The 15,942-nt window shown below is 40.4% G+C and overlaps 1 protein-coding gene across 1 annotated transcript in view; it reads right to left on the bottom strand.

The window, feature by feature from the left end:
- The window catches only part of LOC148829167 (adiponectin receptor protein 2-like), a 61,015-nt gene that overhangs the window by 26,993 nt on the left and 18,080 nt on the right, over window positions 1-15,942 (bottom strand). The window contains exon 2 of the mRNA XM_088923112.1: window positions 12,508-12,751. Within this exon, the coding sequence (XP_088779238.1) occupies window positions 12,508-12,579 (72 nt within the window). The 5' untranslated portion in view covers window positions 12,580-12,751. The remainder of the gene's footprint in view (window positions 1-12,507; window positions 12,752-15,942) is intronic.

The following is a 15,942-nucleotide window of genomic DNA, read 5'->3' as shown; positions in this document are numbered from 1 at the left end:
TTATGTTTACCTCAACCCTGTCCTTGACTTCACACTGGCAAAGACAGCCCACACCCTTAGCTGCTGTGAAACATGGCCTTGAAAGGATTGCTCAATCCTCGCTAACCCTGCCTCCTATAACCTGCTGTTCCAGGCCAGCATGCAAGCTTCACTTCAGCCAGCAAAAACACACAAGCATACACACATCCAAGCAAAGGGGCTGGTCTAGAACTTCACATCTAAATGTAGCTAACAACGAACTACTCCGCAGTACAAGGTTCAAACACTAAGAATATTCTTACTTATGTGAAATAATTGTAATCTATGGAACAATGACACATCAGTATCAGTTTAGCAGCCATATCGCCCTGCAACTCACAACTGGCAGCCCACTGAAGCTCAGCAGGTGTGAGCCTGGCCAGTACCTGGATGGGAGACCTCCTGGGAAAAACTAAGGTTGCTGCTGGAAGAGGTGTTAGTGGGGCCAGCAGGGGGCGCTCACCCTGTGGTCTGTGTGGGTCCTAATGCCCCAGTATAGCGACGGGGACACTATACTGTAAAAAGGTGCCGTCCTTTGGATGAGACGTAAAACCGAGGTCCTGACTCTCTGTGGTCATTAAAAATCCCAGGGCATTTCTCGAAAAGAGTAGGGGTGTAACCCCGGCATCCTGGAAAAATTTCCCCCTGGCCTTTACCAATCATGGCCTCCTAATAATCTCCATCTATGTGTTGGCTTCATCACTCTGTTCTCCCCACTAATAGCTGTGTGGTGAGCGTTCTGGAGCATTATGGCTGCCGTCGCATCATCCAGGTGGGGCCGCACATTGGTGGTGGTGGAGGGGAGTCCCTATTAACTGTAAAGCGCTTTTTGAGTGGAGTGTTCAGAAAAGTGCTCTATAAGTATAAGCAATTACTAGTATTATCATCAGTAGTAGTATTACATTTCTGTAATACAGAAAATTGACCTGTGGTGTGAGGAAATATGGATTACTAATAAGAAATCACCATCAAGCTCACAGATATGTTTGTACTGCAGCAGAGATACTAGACTTCAGGAAGTGGTGACTAGCCAGAAAACAAGAAATTAACACCATTATATGAACCATTTTCCCCCTTTGCTTTTCAGAAAGCTATCACAGGATGCGCACACAAATCATTTTATAGACCGCTACAGAGGGACCACGGACATCCAGTGTGCTATACATCTTTATGAAACCAATCATCTCCAAGAGTATAAAACACCGATGTCGACCTCTTCCGAGAATAAATGTACAAGCGAGAGTGGAAAGGAAAAAACATCATCATTCAGAGTTATCAGAAGAAAAGGCTAATTTCTTAGAGATCCTAGGAGGCCTAATCTCAGCCCCCGACACCGGTATCAGTACAGTCGGAAAGAACTGTAGGGAAGAGATAAACCCCCCCAAATGCTGCAGATCTCCGGAGATCTCTCATCTGTGTACCAGAAATCAGTTTAAGCAGACTATCACACAGACATATCACACAAAATGAAAAACGCAACGCCTGCGTCAAAAGCTTGTCTTGCGTTCTAACTTCTGGTAACAGCTGGTCTAATTCTCAGCACCATGTAAGGCATACTGGTCTCACTCTGAGGGCATTTCTGCTTTTAGGAGCTTGCTGAAGGCTTTACATTTCATATCAGTGGAGACTGGTGTGTCTGCCAAGGGAGGTCTGCCTACTGGGGAGAGGCTCCAGAAACACCTCTTTCCACAAGCGGGCACAGACAGGATCTCCGAGGCTCAGAGGCCGAAGTCCAGCCCACTACACAATGCCCTATTGATCATACTGCTGGATATCGCAAACAACGTACCTGGACTGCAGAGAGTTTGGACACCAAGAAACAATATATTTCCCCCCTGTGATTTAACCATTTCACTCCAGGAGAGAAAAATCAATGCAATTCCTTACGTATTAGAAGAATTCAATTTATAGAGATCTGCAATTAGTACCTAGAACTGTAATATGTTACATATTGCAAGATTTGTAAACAAACTTGTCTAGTGCAGTTTCCCAAATCTAAAAACGTATTTGAAATATTTTATATTTTAGTATTTAGTATGCTTAATATTTTAATATATTCTGTATTTAAATAATACAGATATTAATTTGTACAAAGCTGTCTTATAAATACACAGAAGGCTCACAAAAAGGAAATGACTTTAATAATAACTATACATTTCCTGATTTATGCAAGTACAATACAATCAACTAGGAAAATACTAGAAATGTAAGATGCCAGTAAAGTAGCAGGTTACATAGAGTAAGCTGCTTGTGTAATTAGTAAACGTGATGGCTACACATAAGAAAATAAATGTTTAACCCTCAATGTTAAGCCGGTAAACCTGAGTTTGACACGCTGCACCCAACAGGCTTAAAAATCGTAAAATGAATATGAATACAATCCATAAAAAAAAACACATGCTGATTTGTACAGTGCTCGATGACCTCTATTTTCACACCAGTGCACCAAAACATTTCTCAACTTTGCAGTAACCACTGACAAAGCCACGTTGCTGTAATTGCACTTTGCTCATTGGCCCATTCCTCATTCCTCTTCTTCCAGCTAAACTTGTTATGAAGGAAGGAGCTGTTGGAAATCAGGAGACAGTTTTTGCGAGTTTGTGCAGGCTGCTGACTTGCTGACCGAGTTCTGCAGGTTGCCTGTGTTAGGTGTCTGAATTCAGTAGGTCAGGAATGATGCTTTATGTTTAAAGCATGTGTAAACAGTAACTGAAGGCTGCAGGATATGCTCTATTGGCAGAAACACTTTAGCTTAGGGGCTGCATCATACTTGTGTAACCAACACTCAGAAATGCATTAATAAAGCACTTGGGTGAGGTTAAATGTACTCTTGACAAAAAAAAAACACTCGAGATAAGTTATTAACAGACTCACTTAATGACTTTGTACTGTGTTTTAGGTTATAAAGAACGTATACATTGAATTTAACATCCCAAATCTAAAAAGAAATCCTGTTTGCTTTGCATACATATGCACTCAAATCATACCTTACAGTTCTCCCAAAAAGTCATAGTTCTGGCAACAGAGCCCCGTGCTTCCTTTCACATGCTTTAGATTTTGAATCATTAGAGGGAACAGGGAACAAAATGGTGTGAGCTAAACAAGACTCAAAAAAAAAAAACAAGCCCGAGATGGACAGAGAGAACAATGCTATCCTTTCTAAAGCAGTGCTTGTAATGCAATACTCTGGATTGGAAAAAATGAAGACACTACAGACAATGGAACGCTGACGTTGATTCATATGGGAAAGGATCATTTCTGTACTGTGTTAATCGGTTTACAAGGAGAAAAGGTCTGTTTTGATGCGTTTTCCCTCTCCAAATACTCCTGACCGTACTTTTCAGGTTTTACGGTGAGATAGATATGCTTCCTCTTTTCAACGGCCTTGCTTATTTGCAATACAAAAACAACAGCTTGGTCATTGGCTTACTGGATAGCACCACTGTTTATGCCCTTTAAAGTAGCGGTCATGTGAGCTCAGCCACACCGAATAAACTTGTTTCGGAATGGGGAAAAGAAACTGGGCTGAGGGTGATCGTTAGCACATGCAAACTATCGGGCTGTAACCAAATTGAAAAAACCTCCATTCCAGGAGGGAAAAAAAAAATTGAGTGAAAGCGTCTTGTCGACAGCATAATCCACACTTGAACGGTCAGAAAAAAATATGCGCTGTTACCCGGCTGTGCTACTGGGCGATGGATCATCTCTAAGAGAAGGACAGTTCTGCTCAGTTGCGTGCCAAGTTCAAGCCTTCCAATATGGCTTTTCAGCAGCCGACAAAACTTCTCTTCTTGAAACATCCCACTGTGGGAAATTTCCCAGCTATGGTGCTGGCAGACCGAGCACGTGAAGAATCATGCAATCTTCACCGTATTAATAACAGATAAAAACCATTGATGCCATACCTAGGAAAAGGTTTGTGCAATTTGCAACCGATACGCTAATATCGATCCCGTTAATCTTTCGACTGGATAAGGGGCGACAACAGAAGAAAGGTTTTCTGGTTCCTTTTTGAACCAGCTTTACCCCCAGTGCATAAATCAGCACTCAAGCAAATCGGCTGCCGGTACTGCAAAACGCTACAAGGGCATGAAGCCTGACAGGCTTAATCCTTTTCTAGCCAGCAGATAAAAAAGACCCCCAGAGGAAACAAGGAACACTAAACACTGCTTTTGTTCAAAGTTGTAGCCCCTCCTTCTGAGACCCGTGTTCTAATTTGGATGATCTGAGCTGACAGGACCCCACTGTCAAAATGCTAATAAGCCGTGTTCACCCTGTAGGAGGCTCTCATCGCCAACATCTGCTGCTATCTACACCCAGGTGCTCTGTAAAAAGACTCCACGCAAAACTTGAAAATAAGAAAAGCATCGCCTCAGAGTGGCACAGACAGAATTATAATGAACTGCTGCAAAAACCAAAAACTGGTGTTTCCAATGCCTGTCGGCTACTCAACACTGGGATGTTAATTTTCACGGGACACGTGAATATCTTATTAAAATCTCCTTTCTTTCAGCACACACTTTGTATTTCGCCCAAAGATTTCATTGCCAAATTTCCTCTTGTCAGCTAATTCACATATAACAGTTTCACAGGGGTCGACAGGCGCTGGAGGGAGTCTGGGATCATTTTTAATGGGGAAATTAATGAAATACCACCTATCAGTATTCAACTAATAATTGATGTATTTGATAAAGTATTAAATATACTTACTAAAATGTTGGTTCTGTACAAGTTAGTTATGCTCCCTTAAGATTCAAGGTGCTATAAGGGTTATTTGCAGCAATACAAAGTGTTTTGCTAATGTGAACACTACTACCACTCCAGTACCCAAAGAATCCCAGAAACAATACAGGACCTATAGGCAACCTCTGACTTCTCTGATACATACTGAACAGTCTTACCTAACAATAGTGAGCCAATGTGTTTCACCGGCTGCGTACTATGAGTCCAGCCCTGCATTTCTGAGAAACCAACAACCTCTTAGAATGAATGTAATCTCTTCCAACATATATTACATCTGAAAATGATATCATCAGCTGAACCGTACTGCTTGTTTCCCTTAAAGTCTAAGTTAAAAAAAAAAACATACCATGTTATTTTATTCCAACATGCAACAAACAGGAAAAATAAAACCTAGACAAAATCCCCAGTCTTGGTCTCAGACCAAGCTTGTGACTTGGTCAAAAATAACCAATGATGCAATTACCAATTTCTACAGTGCGTTCAACTTCTTATTCTTATAAATCGCATAACAGAGTTCCAGCTTTTGCTTTTGTCCTCCAACTCAACAGGGAGCCTGTGACCTCTGTACAGCATAGCCTCTGAGCCAGCACAGCAGACCGTGTGATCACCTATGACTAAACCGCTATAACATCCTGACTGGACTACAGTCCTGCCTTTGAACTTTGACAGAATTCTAAAACTAATATCCTCAAATAACCCAGCTGAACATCACCCCAGTGATGTTCATGATGACACGGGTTGCCATTTGATATTACCTGTGGCACTTGAAATGAAGGAGGAAAATCTCATTTCGACATGTATAAATTCAGATCAATTGAAAACTGCTTCTCATAAACACGAAGATTATGCTCTGATATGACCGGCGATATTGTCAGCAGGAATTCTATTTGCAATGATTTGCAAATTGCTCCACGTTTCTGATGTCACTCAGGTCGAAATGAGTCAACCTGTATACAGTACTTAACTGTCATGAGGGAGAAACAAGACTTCCACTGCAGGACTGGAAACAAACAGGCTTGTCTCACAATACAGAACATGGTGGGGCCTTAGTAATCAGAGCATCCTCTATCTTTTCCACCAGACATTTCTCACTTGATTGCGAACCAATTTTGGTCTCAGACATCTTATTTCTGTGTAGGAGGAGGATATAGTACTGGTCAGAAATATGGAAAATATTGGACAGATAAAACAATCTGTTCACGGAGATTCAAATTTGGGTCTGATCAGAAAATCACTGACTCTTATCCTGTTCTTTACCAGGTGTAGAATTCTTTTTGTTTAGGATATAATCGTCATTTAAACAAATATCTTTAAGATATTACTTACTCTAGTAAGTGAGTAAAGTGTAAGCTATTTTAATCTATCCTTTAAATCAGTTTTAACCTAACCATGTTCACCATTCAAAAGAAGAACAGTTTAAGTACCAAGTTTGAAAATTTACTATTTCAACTTCCCTGAGATACTGAGATGCAGGCCCTGTATGCATTTCAGATTACACTTTCTAAGTTGCTATGTATGCTCTAATTAAAAAATAAATTGTCATCTAACAGTCAGTTTAGGATATGACTGGTTAAAGGTCTAGAAAGTGTGGCACTTCAAAAGATCTCCATCTCCAGAGATGTGATTTGAAGACAGTTCAACCATCACACACATCTTGCAAGGGCCACACAGTAACCTCTACCATCTTATTTGGCAGGAGATAACCCATTTTTAGACAAGTAACCATGCAAAACAACTGTTCAAAAGACATTTCTGTAGCTTCAAAGCCCTTTCACAGCAGTCTCTCATTTTCCCAAAATATGAAAGAAAACAGAATTCAGAGACAGATGAACAAATCGGTCTCTCATACAGTAATAATTAGCAACTAATAAAAGCGTGAACAGTCTGTCAATATAGGTCTCTGAAAGAAAATATACTGCACAGCACTGTGACAGTGCTAGGGAGTAATTTGTGGAACAGCGTTATTCCTCAGACTAGTGGCCTGTTAATCTGTCCCAGGAGAAGTGGTTTCTATTATCAAAAATACACCCTTCAGAAATGAAGGAAAAAAGTCATACAATTCCAAGTTAATTGGAGGACTTTTTTGTCACTTTAATTTTTGACAGCAGTGTAAAATCTGTTGATCTGGTTAAACAAATGCCTAGATTCTCAGAGAACATAATTTTGTTAGGTCATTTTCTTACAGCAACTGTCAAATGTTTGCCAAGGAATAATTATAAGTTGCTGTATTTAAACACGATGTCCCAACGCATCAATGGTATCGAGATAGACAGTTAAGACTACAGAAAAATCCAAATGGAAAAGCTGAAGTTTCAAAGGGAAGACCCTGGAAAAACATGTCCTAACATTCATGGTCTCGAGATGAAGGCTAAATACTTCAGTGTGAAAGTTTAAGGGCTGGTCACTTTCAGGTGTGTCCTGTTCTGCACATGCGTGCATTAGAGTGAGGATACTGGCTGGGGTATATAGTTCCCTATAACATAACCACATATGTTCACACAGACTGAACAAGGACGTCGGGGGTTCCGTGATGCACAACGGTCAAGATCTTTATCCCTTCATATCCCTATTTGCAGCTAATGCTGGAGTCGAACGCCTAACAAATGGCATTACTATGCATCTGCTGACCTCATCGCTTCAGAATTCTGTGCAGCTAATGAAGGAATTTGCTAAGAGTAAAAAATGTGGATAAAGACATGATCTGGTTTCCGCAATGACATGGCAGTGATGTCAAGTATGACTCACTTCAACAGAGACCCTAATCTTAAATTAAATCCTGGGCAATGCTTCCGTTCATATACGTTCAGAAGCAAATGGAAAGACTTTGGTTTACTAAAGTCAGCATCTCTGCTGAACCAAACATTTCAGTATAAACCAGTGTGGTTCATAGCAGAATAAAAGCCTAGCAGCAGCAAATAAAAGTTCCATTTTACATGTCTGAGAACAACATCCAGCAATTTTCGAACTGCTCTAAGATCTCAGGGGAGCAGGAGCCTATTATAGAAAGCAACAGGCATAAGGCAGGATATATCCCGGCCAGACCATCACAGGGCGCACACAGACACAAACACACACACGCTCACACCAGGGCCAATTAACCTACCAGCATGTCCTTGGACCGTGGGAGGAAACCAAAGCAAGCAGAGGAAACCCATGTGAACACAGGGAGAACCTACAAACTCAACACACTCAGCACCCTAGGAATGAAATCCAGCACTGCCAGACAGTGATGCTAACCACTGCACTACCTTTCTGCCCTGGGAACAACATCACTGAGGCAAAAAGCAACATGCATTAACAACAGACCTGTAAAAAAGTTTTCACTGCTTTTGATACATTATGTGCGGTGCAGCTTGATTTGGTCATTCTGTCAATGAATCACACCTGGTCACTGCTGCTCCTCAACACCCTTCTTGACCTGAATTAGAACCTGTGCACTTTCAGTCAGACTGTTCTCATTCAGCTTCATCCTCGTAGATCTAAGGTAGAATTCCTTCAGCTAAAATAACATTTCCAAAAAAAGCATTTTCCAAAGGAGAACAACTCCAGAAACTGTTCCAACAGTAGAATTCTTAAAGGAGCTCCCAGGAGGGTCTGATGGAGCTGATGAGCGGATCTGGCTCAAGCTGTAGGAACACAGTGAAATATGGGTGAAAGAAAAACAAGCCTGACGACATCTACAACGCTGAGTGAAAATCTGAGTCACCAGAACATTCCAGAAATTAAGAACACAGCACTCTCTCAGGCACAGTCCACCACCGTTCAAAATCAAGGGATTTAAGAAAACGACTTTCTTCCAGAGATTTTATGGACGTATTACCATTTTAAGGTTAAAAATAGTTCTAGGGCACTAGACAACAGAAACACATAGAGCATAAACGTTTTCATCAGAGATGCTTTCTAAACCTTCATAAATATGAAATGTGAAAATGTATGAAACAATCAATCTTAATAATAAAATAATGGATACAATTTGCAGTCAGGCATAAAAAAACAGGCATTAGGCAATGAAATAATGGATCTGATGCAATAGGCTCCTTGTTTAAAATTCTATTTAAAGAAAAGCTAATTTGGTTTCCGGTATTACTTTCACTGCATGGTGGCAACTTCCCCTGTATTGGCAGTGAACATCTTGGACTAAAGCTACACTTAGAATAGACAGCACTGGTTCAATACGCAGAATCTTTCATCTTTTTAATGGTTTATCATCTTATATACAATCTGTTCAGACACAACAGGCTTGAGTCACTTTACTCACAAAACAATGTTAAGCATTTTTAAACTCCCAGTGTGGAAAACTACCAAAGCTCACATTAATTTTTAACACAGGGGGAATTAATGTTTTACAACAGGGGTGCCTTGGTCCTGGTATTAGAATCCTGTGATAAAGAAAACCAAATAATGAGAATACGGGACTCAATGTTAATGTATCCCAACACTGCCCTACTGAATTTCAGCCTGATCCATCAGAAGACGCTAAACAAGAGTATAGTAAAAGGTGCTACTTCATCTCTTACCACCTGACACTTAATGAAATATTACTGTAACAGAGCCCAGGCTGCTTAAAATTTAATACCAAAACCAGACTGCAGATAAACACCAGCACTCAAAGGAAATCTTGCACACTTTGTGTATAGCTTTACACAGAAACAGTGGCTGTACAGGATATTAATTCATGCACAGCAGCAGGATAGTTTGGCCTGCTGCAAATTAATGCCAACCTAGATCATATTTCCTGGACTCTTGTTACCAAAGGACCGTTTTCATGAAATGTTATCTCTCTGCTGTATCAGTATGCAAAGCAAAATAAACCCATTGCAAGCAAAGAACTTAGCTTTTATTCAAAGCAAACAGTCACGACCATAGTGAAAGACACCCAGATAAAGTCGCACTAAATATGTACAAAACTACACCTCACTTAACCTGTCTTTATAACTTCTTAAACTCAAAGAGCAGATATCTTGCAGAAGCAGCACATGTAAAAAACAATTAAATACATGTCTAAACACAGCAATTGGAGCCACATTGGCCTCTCTTAAGGCTCACTGGTACTCCGACTTCTGTTATTGAGTAAAACCAATGCAGAGTTTAATCAGGAAGTCCTGATTGTATGCGGTACTCACTGTTTCCTAGTTATAGAGTCCTGGTTTGATCAACAGATTGTAGCTACCTAAACTGTTGCTGTTAGCTTTACTCTAAAATAGTCAAGTTAACAATAGTTCGTATCGTTTTACCCAGTCTAAAGCCTAGGGAAAGTCAAGAGGACAACACTTCAAGTCTTCAAAAGATTTCAGTTAAAAGGCTTTAAGAAAACTGCAACAAATAAGCAGTGTAAGGTCCAGGAAACATACATGTTCTATGATTATGTAGTCCTTTTAGTGAATCTGTTTGCAGCACATCCATTATATCCAGATCTACAGGAAACTACTGGAATATTAGGCATAACAACATAGGACCTATGTTTCTGAGCTTTTTTTTTTCCCCCAATGAAGCATTTTGTGCCAAAACTTTTAAAATTCCAACCTTAAAATCAAAAGCTTGTCATTTACCTCTCTAATCAGTTAATCATTTCAGAAGATCTAACAGCTGTCACTTTTTAACTTCCTTTTCCAAAAATCTGTTAAGTTGCCGTAGTAATTTTACAGTTCGATTTGTTCCATAAGAGATGAATGGCAACAGTCAATCATTTTAGCCTTCATGGTCACATATGGTTTCTGTAGCATTTAATTCAAACTTCATCACGATGAGAGTTATCTCCTCATAACCAAACATACTTTCGTTGCAAACGATGCGAGGTGAAGCACGGGCCACAGAGGTGGATATCTGGGTGTACTGGTGATTCTGCTGTTTGTAGTAGGTGGAGAGAAAGGAAAACAAAACCAAAAGTTTGTGAGTCTGTGAATAACTCTTTTAGTGCACCCCTCACTGTACTGATTGTATTGTATGTATTGTACTATTATTATTATTGTATCATTCGTTACACTGTGGCTGTGTTGTCTGTGTTAAGCTGCTGTTGCACTGCAATTTCCCTCACGGGATCAATAAAGTATCTATCTAAAAGGCTGCCAATTTGGCAGGGTTTCCACCAAAACAGGATTTTCTTGATAGCCAAATCTCTGGAAAAACCGGTTCTACTGACTCGTGCAGTCAGGCATGAGAATTTAAATGACCACAGAGTTACAACCTGCACAAAGCCCCCTTTCATGTATCATGTGCATGCTTCATGACAGGGTCCCCTCTCTAAGGAGACAGAAGTCTGGCTACAGTAAAGTGACATTATGTGCTTTTTTCAGCCCAGCTCCAGACAAGCAATGCACCTGACATTTAAAGCAGATGTTAAATCAGCAAGAAGCAAGCAGTAGCAATAAATAAGAAAAAACAATATATCTTTCTGCTTTTCAAAAATATCATAGCCTTTATTTACATTATAAGACATCTGTGCCTATTTAAAACAGGTTTCATTTCCAATGTCCAATTTAGACACTAAACTGTCTATTTAATGAAAATATGTAGCCAGGCAAGTCTGTCTTTTCACTGTCCATTCTGTGCAATTTATATAAGAGTATGTCACTCATGAATAATGAGAGTGTAAAGTGATGTTTATAATATCTATTATCATTTATAGACCTGATTTAGGGGTGACTTTAAAACCCACCGATGCTTCAGGTTGAAACCATGCTGAAAACAGAATACAGAATTCCAACAGTATACCATTTCACAATTTACTATGTTTGGATTTAAGTGGTAGTAGCACCTACAGCAGAAGTAGAAAGTGTAAATAAAGAAACGTTTTTCAAGTTTAAACTAAATTCGGTTTAGCAAGCGTCAGCTTGTCTGCTGCGTGACGATCTTCACACGAGGAGAGTTACTGGGCTGATGTTCTTCATCAGTTTTGAAAGGGCGTCACCCTACATGACTTTTCCAAGGACTTTCAGTCGCAGCCTTCATTTACATAACAGGAAGAAAATCACAGTGAATTGTAGAGAGCCGCAGCGCACGCCCGTTACCGTCAGCTGCATAGTGTGACACCCCCAGCGACTCAGTCATAGCGCTCTTAATAGCCCCCCTACCACTCCCTGCAACTCGCTTTGACAAAATCAAACCGGTCTGATTTTCTCGGAGCGAGTCGCAAGCCGTAGGGGTGGGCAGTGAGCCAGGTGTGTACTTGCGAGATAATGTGCCCATTATATTGCACCTTATAACGCAATACTAATTTGTTTACAATTTGTTTTAAAGGTGTTTTATAGTTTTAACGGTTTTATTTTGGTAAATTTGTTCTATTTATAAAGAAGAATGATATTTTTGAAGACGTTTATTTGTGGGAAAACAACGCCCCTGTTACATTTTTCAAGATGTTTACGTGCTTGTTCTCCATGTTGTTTGTTTACTTTTGTGCGGCGCTCCTCTTGTGCTCCACGCCGATTGGCTGCCAAAACGAGGCGACCTCGCGGTACTTTCGCCGCGCGATACGGGATTTGGAACCGTGATGAAAAAGGAATTGTGTAATCAGTCACCCCCTGAGATTCCTAGTCGTATAATTTGACACCCTCTAGGGACAGAAAAGGCAGCGAGAATCGGCAAGTGCAGTTGTTAAATTTGACGTGCTCTCATGAGTACATGAGTCACGTAGTGTGCCACCAGCTTAACAAACAAAGTAGGTTTGACGATTCCCAGATGCCGCAGACAAGAAGAGATTAATTCAGGGAGTTTGGAAGTCAAACCCCAGAAGTAAGGAAATGTACCTACCTCATGCTGCGTGGGGCAGTCCGTATGCTGTTCGCTGGTCTTGGACTTGGGCTCCTGGTCTCTTGGGCACATCTGTGCTGTGCTCGCTCTGTGTCTCAGGACAAAGTCTGGGCTCTCGCCCCCTTGTAGGTCTCCACTGTCCAGCTTGACTCTGGGCAAGGCTGACCGCTGTACAGATGCTTTGGTGAAACCAGTCCTTTCAGGGCACTGGGATGGACACACAAGCCGGTCTGGTCCCACAAGCCTGTTCAAGTGGGGCGAAAAAAAAAGTTACAAATTTGGATCTCTGGAAATAAGCTTTTATCATCCAGGACCTCCAGCACTCAATGAAGCAGTCCTGTCATGGAAACTATAAACTAAGCACCCAAAATATTATGGTTGGCCCTCTACAAGAAATTAGGAAAAAAATCCTTATCCAATATTTTTTTAAATTCTAAATAAAAAAACTTTAAAAACAAAAAATAAAATTAAATAAAAATTAAAAACAAAAACAATCATCAAAGGTTTTTGCCATTCAAATGTTAAAACTGGAATTCAAGTACTCATACCTAAATAAAATCTACCTATGATTTGTTCATTAGGTCAGTCATTTGCAAGACAGGCTTCTTACTGTCAACTTCATGTTTTTACATCTATCTTTGGTAATTAACCAGATCGTAGAAAACACAGCAGAAGTCTTGTTCTGTACTTTCTCACTGTAGAGGTGCTGCATCAAATGGCTTAAAAGAGAAGCCAACACTGAATAAAGAGGTCTAGCTGAAGAAACTAGCATTTAAAAAAAAATGAGGAAAATGCAACACTGAGCCTTAGAACCAACTCTTACTTTGAATTGCAAAAGCGCATCTTTTGTTAAAGCTGATGTAACAATACATTTTAATGTCAAAAACCTGACCGGAAAGGGTTAACACTTAGACACAGAAGAAGGATTTAACCCCATAGCCTATTTGAGTCAGTGGGGGGGCCAGGCTGATGAAGCTGCCTGCAGCGGAAGGCGAAGGCAATGTTCTGATAGACTTAGGGATTTACTGTTTTATGAGGCAACAAAGCCTGAGGCAATAAATGCAAGGAAGCCTCAGAGATCGAAGCCGGACAGGCTTAGAAGACAAACTGCTGCTCTCCCATGCTTGCTCGTCAGAAAAACCCCTTTTTCCTCCACATTTCTGTCCCACCGTGCTTCATAGTTCTTACACTGACAAATTTTTATAAACAGGATTGAGAAAGTCAGTGCATGCAGAATGAAAGAAGAATTAAGAAAAAGCAATGGGGGTTATAAATTCTACACTAGCAAAAAAAAATAAGAAACGTTTATACTATATTTGCTGCATTTCTATGAGTTACGGCCAATTTTGCCAGTATCACATTTATATCTATATACACGTTTGGGGAAAAAAGCAGAAAATGTACTATAATGTGTTTTCAATGGCCTTTTCAGGACGGAAAAAGACTAGAATCTTACAAAAAGCTGCAAGAACATTACGGAAAAACAGGGAGAGGAAAAGAGTCAATTCAAGTGCTAGCATCTGTGTCATTAGAGGCAATTATAGGATATTTTTTAATATCTCCGCCAGATTAAAAGTCCTCAACCCATTTCTGAAAGCCCCAAAGGGACACCGATATTCACAAAAACTCTTGCGACAAAAAGACAAACTCGGAATAACCTTCAAAACAAGACTTCTTTCTCAGTAGTTCGGAATATAATGTAGAACCTGGAGTTTACAGAGGCCTCTCAAGTCAAAGCACAGGGACTGAAGTCTGCTGTCCAGCCAATGAGCAAACAGGCCTGTATTAACTCTTCGAATGTTATTAGGTAGCCTAGCAACTAGAGGTGCCAAAGGCAACTGAAGTATTGAAACACAAGTCCTCTGAAGCTACAGGATCTTCTTAGATCATTAACAGTAGTCTTTTTTTACTGTACTGAGCTGCTCAGGAAAGGGAGGATAGTGTTGCTAAAGCTTTGTTTCTTTCCTGACAGACAGTTCTAACAAGCGCAAAGCTTTAATAGAACATGGGACATATGTTGCTTATCGAGGAGCAAGTGACTTAATTTCTTAAACCTAACGAAACTCAAAATTATGGGACTGTACATCACCCCCTTTTTAGATTAATTTCAGTGTAGACCTTTGCTCAATCTTCACATTTGCTGCTTTAATTGCATTCATGTCATGACACTTTATAATAGCAATTAATATTTGTTTTAATGCAGTGGCTATCAAAAGCATTTACCCTCTTGAACGTTTTATTGTAACGATAATGTATTTAATTTTAATTCTATTTGCCATTGACCACCCAAAAAAATAATTTCAAAGTGAAAAGAAAATTCTACAGCGCTCCCTAAATAATAAAGAACAGAAAATAACTGACTGAGGCAGCCTTATGTTATAGTTCTGCTTCTCATCAGTGAACAGGAAACTTGTCAAAACCTTGTACCTTGTCAAAGGAACATGGATGGAAAACAGGACTGTCAAATCGGAGAAGAAAACCTGCTTCAGACCTAAAACGGAGACAATTTCACCTTTCAGAAGGACAATGATCCAAAGCACGAGGTCAAAGCTATCCTGGAGAAGGTTTAGAATGCGAAAGTGAATGTCCTCATATGACCCAGTCAAAGTCCTGAATTTAATCCTATTGAGAGGATGTGAGAAACGTGAACACTGCTGTCCATAAGCAATCCCCCAAACAACATGAGAAACATTCAGCAAATCTGCAAAGAAGAATGGGTGAAACCTGCACCAAGCTGGTGTTAGCAGACTTACTCAAAAAGACGTGCAACTGTAACCCCTGCCAATGGTGTTTGTGCATCAAGTTCAAGGGTCTAAATAGATAGACAAATAACATATTTCAGCTTTCCTCTTTAGGACTGTGCTTTTAGCGTAATTGATCTTCGGTTTGAGCATTCGGGTTTAGAGTAAAATACTACGTTTCAAAACATGTAAATGCAACGTTTTGCATTTTCACACAATGTGACGCCCTAGGAAGGACCTGAATACTTGTGCAATACAACGTGAATGTCAGCCAACAGCAAAAAAAAAAAATACCTTCAATGCATGCACAAAGATCATCAATGCTGCAAACAGAAGCAGATTTATTGCTGTTTATGTCTAACAATAACACTGCATTTCTCTGTGCGATTCGTTCCCAGACCAGAGCATAGCACATGACTGCGCAACCCTGTACTTCAAGAGAGGTCAGCATCGCTCCCACTGGGCGACAGCTCTCGGTCACAGGCTGCCCCCCCCAACTCTTTGTTAATCACATGCAAGTGAAAAGATCCTCAAGACTGGGACAACATTACTTGCATATCATTCAGCAGTAGTTCCCACCTCAAGTGACCCTGGGGACAGTTAGCACAGACTTTCCAAAGAGCTGCACCTCACCAGGACTGAACACCACTTGAAGGACTGCTGTCAGCCAGCGTGGCACAGGGGGGAAAAAGGA

Source organism: Atractosteus spatula, chromosome 8, assembly GCF_055471065.1.
Source record: "Atractosteus spatula isolate fAtrSpa1 chromosome 8, fAtrSpa1.hap1, whole genome shotgun sequence".
Classification (NCBI taxonomy): domain Eukaryota; kingdom Metazoa; phylum Chordata; class Actinopteri; order Semionotiformes; family Lepisosteidae; genus Atractosteus; species Atractosteus spatula.
This window is presented reverse-complemented; position numbering and strand designations above follow the sequence as displayed.